Source organism: Amyelois transitella, chromosome 18 (assembly GCF_032362555.1).
Source record: "Amyelois transitella isolate CPQ chromosome 18, ilAmyTran1.1, whole genome shotgun sequence".
NCBI lineage: Eukaryota > Metazoa > Arthropoda > Insecta > Lepidoptera > Pyralidae > Amyelois > Amyelois transitella.
Window position 1 is genome coordinate 821,130 of NC_083521.1, and position 13,321 is coordinate 834,450.

General features: G+C 41.9%; 1 protein-coding gene across 4 annotated transcripts; it reads left to right on the forward strand.

The window, feature by feature from the left end:
- Positions 1-4,642: 4,642 nt before the first annotated feature.
- LOC106137849 (AMP deaminase 2) lies at positions 4,643-13,220 on the forward strand. 4 transcript variants are annotated; one of them, XM_060949367.1, is made up of 12 exons: positions 4,643-4,823; positions 5,541-5,742; positions 6,023-6,148; positions 7,043-7,241; positions 7,568-7,699; positions 8,063-8,226; positions 8,655-8,778; positions 9,203-9,369; positions 9,830-9,950; positions 10,741-10,914; positions 11,416-11,526; positions 12,076-13,220. In XM_060949367.1, the coding sequence occupies exons 2-12, from the start codon at positions 5,705-5,707 to the stop codon at positions 12,226-12,228; spliced, it is 1,509 nt and encodes a 502-aa protein (XP_060805350.1). In that variant the 5' UTR covers positions 4,643-4,823; positions 5,541-5,704; the 3' UTR covers positions 12,229-13,220. The 4 variants fall into 4 exon arrangements, with proteins under 4 accessions (XP_060805350.1, XP_060805352.1, XP_060805353.1 ...); XM_060949369.1 differs by lacking the exon at positions 4,643-4,823 and having other exon boundaries at positions 5,616-5,742; positions 7,047-7,241; positions 7,557-7,699; XM_060949370.1 differs by lacking the exons at positions 4,643-4,823; positions 5,541-5,742 and having other exon boundaries at positions 7,557-7,699.
- Positions 13,221-13,321: the final 101 nt, after the last annotated feature.

A 13,321-nucleotide genomic window follows, 5' to 3' on the forward strand; every position in this document is an offset into this window, starting at 1 on the left:
ATTACAAAAACAGACTGAAAATTTAAATTTAACAATCACCAATGAAGTACAGTCGCTTGACAAAATCTCACCAAAGTATGCCTTGAAATGGAGCAAAAGGAAAATAACAGTACAAAGATCAATCGTACGTAGACATACATACATATAATCACGTCTATATCTCTTGCGGGGTAGTCAAATCCAACAGTCCTGGCAAGACTGAAAGGCCACAAGGACTCCTTTTTTTCAATTAAAATTAGCTTTTATTCTTTCTCAAGGCCACTTTAAAGCAATTTTAGAGGTTTCGCTGGAATTTGCCCTTTGCCAGCCTTTGTTTACATACTTTAATGACAAAACTTCGAGGACGAAAAACGATAAATCTTCGACAAATAAACATATCAACTTCAATCATTGTCAATCATTTGAAAAGGCCAACCGTACAATGTGGTATAAATAAATTAAATTCTGGTGATAAAGAAACATGTTCAGGTGTAACTCGTGATGTCGGACCGAGGCAAAAATAATTATGCACCCAAGGAATACACGAAATGGACGAGACCTCGCGTGTGAGTCAAATTTTATTTGGTTTTGCATACGAGTTAGTGTATTTTTTTTCGCCAGGCATATAGTGAGGTCAGCTCACGCTCCTGGCAACAAAGCGGTAGGCGATGGCACCGTGTGGTTTTAATGGGTTCAAGCCCCACATAACCCGTCCGGCTTCCCGTAGCCGGCTGGGTAGACGACGGTCTTTCCACACGTAAAAAAAAGGCATATAGTGAGGTTGGGGTGGGCGGAAGCAATTATTTATGTATATAACTAACTAACTAACTATATACTAGCGAACCGCCAAGGCTTCGTCCGTTTTAGGTACATCATAAGCCTTGATGATGTGGTGAAATGTGTTTTTTTACGGTGTAATAATTTTAACCTTATACTTACTGTTTGGTCTATTTCTGAAGACAGGAGGTAGGTATTTTAAGTATTTCATCTATATAGGGGTTCTCTTTAAGATTAAAAGACAAAATTATTATTATCGTCTGGTGAAAGTAGGTGAAAGACAAGAGTACCTGAGTTAACAAAAACATTCTTTTAAAAGGAGGTAGGAAAGGAGATACACATATACGTACATACATACATAAAATCGAGCCTCTATCCCGGAGTGTGGGACTCCGAGGATTGGAGTGTGGAGGGTAAGGTCGGAGCGGGAAGACCTAGACGAACGTATCATGATCAAATTAAGGACGTCCTGGTAAAGGGTCAGGTCAAGAGTACTCGAAGCGAAGGAAGTATGCAGAGATCGTGGCAAGTGGAACGAGGTAGTCTCTGCCTACCCCTCCGGGAAACCTGCTACTGGCAACAAGGCGCTGTCTGCATATTTTAAGGGGAAACTATTTTCAAACTTAATTCTATGGCTTAGGTACTGACTGGACCGGCAAATTTTTATAGCTAAATTGTTAAAGGAATATGAGAAATAGCTTCTAGCGAATTTCGTCGTCGTGTCTGTTTTAGCTCAAAAAGCGTCGGCCGTGTGTCCCTGGTCAGTGCCAGAAAACCCGGCGACCGCAGCGTCCGTAGGGAACCTTCGAGCGGGACACATGGTGTCTACAATACCGGGGTGAGTAAAGGTATTGTAAGTGGTGGTCTTGATTCGGACGTAGCAAGAGGGGTCTTATATATGAACGGTTTAGCATTATCTTCAACGACTAAGCTGTTAGTTAACGGTGTCCCTATTTTACTGTCAATATAGGCAAATGCCGTGCCGTGTGGTTCCCGGCACCAAAACAAAAAAGAATAGGATCACTCCATCTATTTCCCATGAATGTCGTAAAAGGCGACTAAGGGATAGGCTTACAAACTTGGGATTCTTTTTTAGGCGATGGGCTAGCAACCTGTCACTAGTTGAATCTCAATTCTATCGTTAAGCCAAATAGCTGAACGTGGTCATTAAGTCTTTTCAAGACTTTTGGTTCTGTCTACCCCGCAAGGGATATAGACGTGAACATAGGCAAATAAATACACCCAAATGACTTATTTAGACTAACTTACTAGCTACTCGTTTCGAGTTCCGGCTTTATTGTGTTTAAAATGTTCATAGTGTTATCCAAAAAAGTTAAAAATCTTGAAGAAGTGCTTTAGAATTGAGTAGAACTAACTCGGATGGATGGACAGGTTGGCGCAGACAGGATCATCCTCCTGGAGTTATTCCGTTGCGTCCATCTTGTGGCACCGCGGTTTAGGAGTTAACAGACGCACAGACCGACTGTTATCTAGAAAATATATATTGTTTCTCGGCAACCTACAAAAAGGATTGTTAAGTACACATACATACATATGGTCACGTCTTTATCCCTTGCGGGGTAGACAGAGCCAACAGTCTCGAGAAGACTGAATGGCCGAAACGTTCAGCTATTTGGCTTAATGATAGAATTGAGATTCAAATAATAAATTTGTTAAGTATTAAGAGTAAAACTACCTAATGCTTTGATAAGGTTCCCCTGGAAGATCTGATTCGCTCTGCAAACCTGCTGGTACATGCTCTGAACATGCGGCGGTACTACATGGACATGTCGTGCCAGTCGATCTCCTCGGAGCTGAGGCGGTACCTGACTGACCACCACGTGCCTCAGCGCCAGAGGGAAGAAACTAACTATTGGACCAGGGATGCTGGGAACGCGCTTCTGAGGATTGGCTGTTTGTTATATTTTGTTCATCTTAAAACTCGTTTTTCCCTTGTGTTGTTGATCCAATACATACATACATATAATCACGTCTATATCCCTTGCAGGGTAGACAGAGCCAACAGGCTTGAAAAGACTGATAGGCCACGTTCAGCTGTTTGGCTTTATGATGGAATGGAGATTCAAATAGTGACAGGTTGCTAGCCCATCGCCTAAAAGAAGAATCCCATGTTTATAAGCCTATCCCTTAGTCGCCTTTTACTGATTACTTGATCCAATATCACGATTTAAGGAGTGGGTACGAGTAGATAATAAGTGGTGTTGGATCATCGACATGAGGTAGAACAGATAGAATAGTAATAGAAAACGAAGTGCTTAGTGGCTTGGTCAATTGGATTGGATGATGTTGAAAATCAGGTTGACTTTAAACAGAAATATGAAGAGACTGTAACTGGAACCGTTGGAAGGCTTTTACTTTATTAAATCGAGGATGTCCTGGCAGAAGCTTGGTTCGAGATAACCCTAAATCGACGAACTTGCATGAACAAATGTCAAACTTCTGCTCATGCAAGTTTGAATAAGGATGAAGCAAAAAGTATGTAAGGTTCGTGACAAGTGGGTACATGCGGTCTCTGTCTACGAGGTCTCTCGCCTGCTATCAGCTGCTCCGACGAGTCCTCGTCCACTTGATCATTGCAATATGTTGGGCTGGGCGCCCTACGTTAAAACCTCATTATAACTAGGTACTTTAAGTTTGATGCACACTCGATTTTCAGCGGATGAAGTGGACAGATACCTCGAGATGACGGCGGTGGCGTCAGAAGGCAACCTCAGAACGCTCCCAAGCACTATTCTGAGTCCAAACATATCAAATATACAAAGTAAGGCTGTTAGCATTCTAAGTTTATGATTCAACTCTCTTCTATGATTTACCGGTTGAAGGAAATTTTTTTAGTTGTTTTTTCATTGAGAAAATATGTTTTACTCATCATTCTCCTAGTGATTATCCCGGTTGGGTTTATTCTAATAGTTTCCGCTAATGGCGCTGTTTAAGTTTACATACAAAATTGGAACTTAACGCAAACGCAATAGTTGCGTTTTTCACAAATGAAAACTTACACTCGGGGTACAGAATGAATAAATGCCTTTTCTATTCTGTATTTACGATTCTGGAGTGGTAAAGTCTAATAATCACCCTCTGCCCTTAGCAACGTTGCAGGGAAACCTTACCCATTTTGGATAATTACACATTTAGTCTAATGTAGGTACGTAAGATGATTCCCTCATCCCACTTGGTTGACTTCTAGTCATACTGGTTACATAGACATACATACATACATATAATCACGTCTATTTCCCTTGCAGGGTAGACAGAGCCGACAGTCTTAAAAATACTGATAGACCACGTTCAGATGTTTGGCTTACTGATAGAATTGACATTCACATAAAGTGACAGGTTGCTAGCCCATCGCCTCAAAGAAGAATCCCAAGTTTATAGGCCTATCCATTAGTCGCCTTTTACGACATCCATGATCCTATTCTTTTTTCTATTGGTGCCGGGAACGTTAAATTTATTTACAGTAAATAGATACAAATGTATTTACAGTGCCAATATCAATAAAAGCGCTCACTCGAGCGCGCACCACCACCATGTCATTGGAGAGCGATGATCTGAGGGAACCTTTCCTACCAGGTACATTGGTTTTTCTATCTCTTATCATCAGAGATCGGAATAGATAGATTGATTTTATGTACTTGCATCATGAATTACCATAGAAAGCATAACATGGATAAGCTTCTTTTCCGGGATTCCATTTCAGTACTTACCTACACTTACAGTAAAAAATCTTAATAATTTACAAATCCCGCAATCTTTACTTATCATACAGCTGTTACACTGATAAGCTAGGTGAGATAACTCATTTTAAATACTTGTATTGTTTATAAACTAGGTAAGATAGTTTTGAAAAGTTGACTTACTGGGAACATCTTGGTATAAGTGTGATTTAAGCTGATGCGGTAAAAAATTACAAGTTTACAATTGCAAATTATTATATCCTGCTTTTGGTTTTTCCTCAATAATAAATCAAATAGGTATAAAAAGCCGTTTTTGAATAAGGAGACTGCACGGGCCTTCAATTATAATTGACGAAATATTTACAAAATGTGAGTAGGTATTGTTATATTCTCCTAGATAAGTGTAGAACCACGAGAGAAGTACGAGTATTTAGTAAACTAAGTTTTGAAGCCAAAGAGTCAGAATGAAAATTTATTTAATTTTGCAACAATTGTCGACACGAATCTTGAGGTAGGTATTGCTAAAACGACGAAAAACCCACATTTTCCAAGAACGAAACTTCTTAAAAATTCACTTTTTAGAAGTACCTACGTGACGTGAGAAACTACTAAAGGCCTACGTTCTCCAAGAATCGGACTGGTAAAAAGATCACTTACTCGCACTTGAATCTATATCTATACTAATATTATAAAGCTGAAGAGTGTGTTTGTTTGAACGCGCTAATCTCAGGATCTACTGGTTCGAATTGTAAAATTATTTTTGTGTTGAATAGACCATTTATCGAGGAATGCTTTAGGCTATACAACATCACGCTGCAACTATTAGGAGCGAATAAATAATGAAAAATGTGAAAAAAAAACGGGGTAAATTATTCATCCTTTATAGGACTTCAATGATGCCCAAAATAACTCTTCCACGCGGACGAAGTCGCGGGCACTGCTGGTACATTATAATGTAAATATCAATAGGAGTATGCGAAGGAAGTATGCAGAGATCGTGGCAAGTGGAAAGAGGTAGTCTCTGCCTACCCCTCCGGGAAAGAGGCGTGATTTTATGTATGTATGTATGTATGTATGTATCAATAGGAGTCCACCTCGACCCATGGGCGTGTCCGCAGCCCCCTGACCGGAAGTACGTGTTCTGCTGGCGTGACGGCGCGGTCCACATATTCCGCTGCCAAGAAGATATCGTCAAGGAGGAACGACCCTTGCCCTTCGACTTCGTTCCCTTCAAGCAGTATGTCGAGGACATGAACCGGCTGGGGGACATGATCGCCGATGGACCACTGTTAGTTGGCATTTGAATTAGTATCCATTATATTACCCGCAAAACTTCAGAAAAACCTAAATTTGAAACGACGCCTTAGTAGTAGCCGGTATCTTTTAGGGTACCAAGGTATATTGTTCGTTTTATTAATATCCTACAAACAGACATACAATTATGGGCACTATAAAAATTTCATATGGTTTAAAATTCAATGATTGTGCTTCTTCGCAGAATAAACGTAGAGCTATAGTGGTATATGAAGATGGTTATGAAGTTTGCTTAAAACTTATGCTTTTATCAGGAAATCTTTCTGCTTCCGTCGGCTCTGCTACTTGTCTTCCAAGTTCAAGATGCATGTGCTTCTTAACGAATTGCACGAACAGGCGCTACAGAAAGCAGTGCCTCACAGGGACTTCTATAACGTCAGGTAAATTACTAATTAACACAGTATTCATTCTCAACTCAACATAAACATGATTCTTTCTGGTTAGGAATCGAGGTTGCACTCTTTATCATACTACTATAGCGGGCAACATTGTAGGCCCTTCCGGGGAGACATCGCGTCACCCTCCGCCCCCCTCGTCCATACTACGCCGTTCCCAGGTCCCAGCGCCCGCGTCGAGGACCGCCCGCGCGCCTCATTGAACAAGTCAGTCTTTAAACAACGCGCGGACCGGTGCCGTATGCACTTCTTATTAGCGCGCGAGATTTGTATTTTCTTTTTATAAGTTACCGAAGTAAAGTTGTTATCCCGTAGTTGGCTTTTACTTCTCAATCTCGTCCCGCTATACTGTTATTAGTATGTAGTACACGAAGCTACCTACTCGTACACCTGCTGTAAAACAATTCAATAGACTCTTGGATCCTGGCCATAGGCTGAATAAGGGCTTCTCTCTTCTATCGCCAGAAGAATGATTTATACAATAATTGTTGTCAGAAAAGTACCGATACTCGTTACGGTGAGGGAAATAATCGTGAGGAAACCTGCATTCAGGTAACTGGATACATACATACATAAATAAAATCACGCCTCTTTCCCGGAGGGGTAGGCAGAGACTACCTCTTTCTACTTGCCAAGGTAACTGGATGTGTAATGATATTACGGGTTAGGTTCCCCTGCAAAGGTTACGGAAGTCAGACGGGAGTCGCTTCGTGTAAAAACCTGACACACCCAATCCAGGATCCATGATCAAGAACTTACCCCGGGCTCCTCTCCGGAGTGGTGAGGATGTAACGGGGACTAAGTAAAGCCAGGAAGAAGAAGAAAAGTCCCGATGTAACTCGGCAGAACATAAGCTATAAATCTTCCCTAATTCCCCAGAAAGGTAGACACTCACATCCACGCCGCGTCATGCATGAACCAGAAGCATCTCCTCCGCTTCATCAAGCGAACTCTTCGGCAGAACGCCAACGAAATCGTCACTGTCAAGAATGGCGTCCCAGTCACCTTGAAGACCGTGTTCGAGGATATGAAGCTGGACGCTTACGACCTCAATGTGGATATCTTGGATGTCCATGCGGTGAGAAAATGCTACGTCATTTGATCCACAGGAACAAAGAAAATCAGTTCGACATGGGGATATACTTAGCAAATAATATTGAGCGCCCAACTTCTTGTGCTATGTCAACTAGGTTACCCAGAAACTAGCCGAAGATGACACACTTGGCGGCAGTTTCGATCCTTTCGCTTTGGGGTAGCTTATTGTCAGTATTAAAGCATTAGCTGAGGTCAAAGAGACTGATTAAAAAGAAGAAACCATAGAGGAATAATGACACGATTCTAGGACTAAAATTAATAGGTATGACATACATTTAAATTAACTGAATGAGATAAGTTCTTTGGCAGGACCGCAACACCTTCCACCGATTCGACAGATTCAACGCTAAGTACAATCCGGTGGGGGAGAGCGGCCTGCGGGAGGTGTTCCTCAAGACGGACAACTATATGAATGGCACATACTTCGCTAATATTATCAAGGTAGATAGATAGATAAAACTCCTAATTGTACCATAAGAGTAAAATATACAAACAACATAAAACAGATAGGGATGGTACAAAGGCGGACTTATTGCTAATGCAATCTCTTCCAGTCACGGTACTTACTAATCAGAAGACAAAAATACGTCGTCCCATCTGATGGTAAGCGTTTACAATACCCGACGACACCTCTGTGTCACCAGCAGCACGTTGCTGATCTTATTATCTCTTTTTTCTAAGTCCGACAGTATTATAAGAGTGGGCGTAGTGTAGCTCAGTAGCTAACTGAAGCTGATCTGATAAAATGTATCAAACATTTTTACACTAAGTACTTAACTTGTATAGATCCTTTGTATTTTGAAGGAAGTAATAGCCGACCTAGCCGAGAACAAGTACACGTACCTTGAACCGCGAATCTCCATCTACTGCAAGAACAAGAACGAGTGGAGCAAGCTGGCCACGTGGGCGCTCCACAACGACGGGCACTCGCCACACCTGCGGTGGCTGGTGCAGGTGCCGAGGCTGTAGTGAGTCCACACGATAACATTCAGATGTCAGCGAGAGTGGAGCAAGCTGGTCGTGTGAGCGCTCCACAACGTTATACTCATTTCTGTTCTATGATTAAGTGTGTAGTATAGGGCAGAGAAGGATAATATATAAATAGTCCAGTTATCAATAGGACCAGTTTTTCAAATTGGCCTAGCAAATAGATATATTCGATAGGTATATTTGAGTAGAAGAATGTAATATTACAAGATCATAATATGTGTGTGTGCCCTGTACTATCAGCTGCACGCAGAAGGATAATGCTTATTATAGTACAGTTATCAATAGGCCTAATTTTGCACAATGCCTTAGCAAACAGTAATATTCAGATTCAGATTGAACAGCTTCATTTGATTTGATGGTAAACATTAATAAAATTGTAAGGACAGGATGTTTTCACAATTTGCAGCGATATCTACCGAATCAAGAAGCTTCTGAAGAACTTCCAGGAGTTCCTCAGCAACCTGTTCGACCCGCTGTTCGAGGTTTCCATCAACCCCACCGCCAACCCGGATCTCCACAAATTTCTCACGGTATGTTTTTTGACTAAGTCCATACACAAGTTAGAATGCCACTAATCTTCAAAGACCTTAAAATCTGCTCAGACACACCTCGAAGTTTGGGGTTCTCGGTTATTGAATTGGTCGGGTATGGTATTTTCTGTTAATCGCCCTTGGCTCATTGCTTTCAAAAACAAAGCATAGTGCAGTATCTGTGAACTATACGACAATTTTAGCGAGATAATATGCGAGCTGATGAGAGCTGGAATATAAACTAAATGCCAATAATCGGACTTTGTCCGGTTATGGAGAGGGAAATGACGGAAACAGGACTAATTCTTTCTGCGAAAGAATTAACCGAGAACATGCAAAGAAAAGAAAAAAAGATCTTGCAGTCCTCAATTTAGAATCACCAAATTATTGAAAAAACGTTCCTTTATCCTATTCCTTTGTCCAGCAACTGATAGGTTTCGACAGCGTGGACGACGAGTCGAAGCCTGAAAACCCGAATCTCACTGAAACCATGAAGCCGCCGCAAGAGTGGGACGATGAGGAAAATCCGCCGTACACCTACTACTTGTATTACATGTACGCCAACATGTCTGTGCTCAACAAGCTCAGGAAGTAAGTATTAGTATTAAGGAAATTAAAAAGAAAAATGAAATCCTCTTCTACTATGATTTTATTCGATCTCTTAAATAAATAAATAAATACATATGGAACAAATTAGAAAGTTCTTTCCTCATCATGCCCTGACCGGGATTCGAACCGGGGACCTCCGGTGTCACAGACAACCGTATTTACCGCTGCGCCACAGAGGCCGACTTATCACCACGAAGGAAATCTTGTCTTTAGATTGTCAACCGTACCTTGATATTGTATGGTGTCAAATAACCAAAACCAAGTGTGTTTCTTACTGAGACCACAACAACTTCCATAGAAGTATGCATAATACAGATGAATACCGGGTTATATAAAATACTCAAAGTACTGGATTGAAATGGTGGAATGTTTCATGAACCCTGCATTTTAGGCGAATATGACTTCACAACTAGCTTTTCAGACTTTGACTTGTAATTGACAGAGAACAAGGCTTGAACACGTTCGTGTTCCGGCCACATTGCGGGGAGGCGGGGCCGGCGTACCACCTCAACGCTGGGTTCCTTCTGTCGCAGAACATCTCCCACGGCCTGATGCTGCGCAAGGTTTAGTATTTTCTCCTGTAGTTATCTAGCCAGTTCTGTGCCGTGTAGTTCCCGGCACATTGGTTAGGAACATTCGATCTATTTCCCCTTTTAGAAAAGGAGCTTTAAAATAGGACCACTCTATCTCTTTTCATTGGTAAAAGATTATATCTTTCACGAGTACTACATTCAAAGGAAAAGCTGCAGGAATGTGCCTTTAAGACACATTCTTCTAATCCAGCTTTTACAACGAGTTAATATTGCTGTTAAGGTTGCGGATTTGAGACGGGAGTCCCTTTGTGTTAAAGCCTGACTTACCCAATTCAAAGTAATAGTCTAAAAGCGCATTCCAGGCCCCTCCCCACAGAGGTGCAGTTATAGCCGGATTAACGCGAGGCGAAAGAAAACCTCAGACAGCGGAGGACGCAACCTGAATTCAAATAAGTAGCTACCAAATATTTGTTTTAATAACAAATTCATTACCTACACTTGCATTAAGAAATCCACACACTTTTCTATTAAAATAAATACATATATACGGGACATATTATGAAATTACACAGACTGAGTTAGCCTCGAAGTAAGTTCGTGACTTGTGTTACGAGATACTAACCCAACGATACTATATCTTATAATAAATACTTATATAGATAAACATCCAAGACCCAGGCCAATCAGAAAAAGTTCTTTTCTCATCATGCCCTGGCCGGGATTCGAACCCGGGACCTCCGGTGTCACAGACAAGCGTACTACCGTTGCGCCACAGAGGCCGTCAAAATTATTAAAAGTTTTCCTCTTACTTGTCTTACAGACGCCAGCCCAGCAGTACTTGTACTACCTGTCGCAGATCTTCATCGCCATGTCTCCCCTCAGCAACAACTCGCTGTTCCTCCGCTACCACAGGAACCCCATGCCAGACTACTTCGCCAGGGGACTGCCGGTCACACTGAGCACTGACGACCCGCTGCAGTTCCACTTCACAAGGGTAGGTCTTCAGAACTTCACAGCACAATAGGCTACGTCTAGACAGTTTAGTTACGAGACACAAACGAACATTCTACTTAGTCCTGAATGATAGATAGACTCTTTACTGCACCATAAAAAAAAGAAAAACAGAAAAAAAACACAGGTAATGAATGAGGTACAAAGGCGGACTTATCGCTAAAGCAATCTCTTCCAGTCTACCTTAGGGTGGGAGGAAATTAAAATAGAAAGGCTATTGGCGCAGTACCTACGTATAAAATGAATGCATCCCGGTTAGATCCTTATTTTTCTGGAGACCCCGGTAGACCATTTGTCCATGATCCCAGATTGGGTAAGTCAGGTTTTTACACAAAGCGAATCCAGTCTGAGACCCGTGACTTTTGACCTAACCTAACACATACCTATTAGACTAAGTCGACTTTGATGACTTAGTCGACTTTGATCTTGCTTTCCGTGTATAGAAATAAAATATTGAGAGAGTTTAACGAAGTGGATGTTACAGGAGCCACTCATGGAAGAGTACAGCATCGCTGCGCAGGCGTGGAAACTGAGCCAGTGCGACATGTGCGAGCTGGCGAGGAACTCCGTGCTGCAGTCGGGGTTCCCGCACGAGGTGAGCGGTTAGTTCATCGACGGAGGTAAGATGGGTCGCCACAACTCTTTCGTTAGTCTAATTGTTAACTTTGTGATTTCTTTTTAAAGTTCGGCTAAGTTCACGCGAGAGTCGCTTTAATTTTTTTCACCGCTAATATACGTTTGAATAAATTTATGCCGTGTGGTTTCCGGCACCATACGAAAAAAAAAAGAATAGAACCACTCCATCTCTTTCCCATGGATGTCGTAAAAGGCGACTAAGGCATAGGCTTACAAAATTGGGATTCTTTTTTAAGGCGATGGGCTAGTAACCTGTCTCTATTTGAATCTCAATTCTATCATTGAGCCCAATAGCTGAACGTGGCCATTCAGTCTGTTCAAGACTGTTGGCTCTACCCCGCAAGGGATATAGACGTGACCATATGTATTCCTGCCATCGGGTCATAAAAAAAAAGCTTTAAAATAAAAAAATTAAATCCCAGATGAAGCAGTAACAGGAATGAGTTCTAATTATTCCTGCTATCGGACCATAAAAAAAAACGCTTTAAAATAAAAATCTACATCCCAGATGAAGCAGTACTGGCTCGGGCAGGACTACATGCAGGAGGGCCCGGCCGGCAACGACATCACGCGGACCAACGTGCCCAACGTGAGGGTCGCCTTCCGCTACGACACCCTGCTGGACGAGCTCGACATGCTGTTCCACGCTCACGAGGATTGACTTCCACTCTTGTCCGGGTGAAGCCAATTTTAAGGTAGGGGTCGCCTTCCGCTACGACACGCTGCTGGACGAGCTGGACATGCTGTTCCACGCTCACGAGGATTGACTTCCACTCTTGTCCGGTAAAGCCAATTTTAAGGTAGGGGTCGCCTTCCGCTACGACACCCTGCTGGACGAGCTGGACATGCTGTTCCACGCTCACGAGGATTGACTTCCACTCTCGTCGGGTGTAGCCAATTTTAAGGTAGGTACTACGTTGTTAGGCGATGGGCTAGCAACCTGTCACTAATTGAATCTCAATTCTATCATTAAGCCAAACAGCTGAACGTGGCCATTCAGTCTTTTAAACACTGTTGGCTCTGTCTACCCCACAAGGGACATAGACGTGACTATGTGTGTGTGTGTGTGTATGTACACACATACACACTACGTTGTTTATTCTCTTGTTTGCTTAATATTTACTTATTACAATGTTATGTTTATTCATCATTTCGAACATCACTAAACTTAATAATTGTCACATCTTTTAGTTTCACAACATTGGTTGGCATATATACATGCATACATATAATTCACGTCTAAATCCCTTACGGGGTAGACAGAACCAACAGTCTTGAAAAGACTGATAGGCCACGTTCAGCTGTTTGGCTTAATGATAGAATTGAGATTTAAATAGTGACAGGTTGCTAGACCATCGCCTGAAAGAATCCCAAGTTTATAACACTTCCTTAGTCGTCTTTTACGACATTGATGGGAACGATAAGGAGCGGTCCTATTCCTTTAACCACACGGCACTGACACATTGGTTGACTTAGAATAAATTACCTGCGAACTTAATTGTTCGGTATTTGGAGCAAGACACAATTATCCTACTAATATTATAAATTCGAAAGTTTGTGAGTATGTCAGGATCAGGATGTCAGTATGAATGTTTGTTACTCTTTCACGCAAAAACTACTGAACCGATCACGATGAAATTTGGTATGTAGCTAGCTGAAGACCCAGAATAACATATAGGCTACTTTTTATCCCGGAGTTCCCGCGGGATTGATTGGGTTTCCATGCGGACGAACTCGCGGGCGGCCTCTATTGA

Coding starts and splice junctions, on each gene's coding strand:
- LOC106137849 (XM_060949367.1), top strand. CDS start 5,705: ATGAACCGGCTGGGGGACATGATCGCCGATGGACCACT. Junction 5,743..6,022: donor ATGATCGCCGATGGACCACT/GTTAGTTGGCAT, acceptor TGCTTTTATCAG/GAAATCTTTCTGCTTCCGTC. Junction 11,527..12,075: donor AGTCGGGGTTCCCGCACGAG/GTGAGCGGTTAG, acceptor TCTACATCCCAG/ATGAAGCAGTACTGGCTCGG.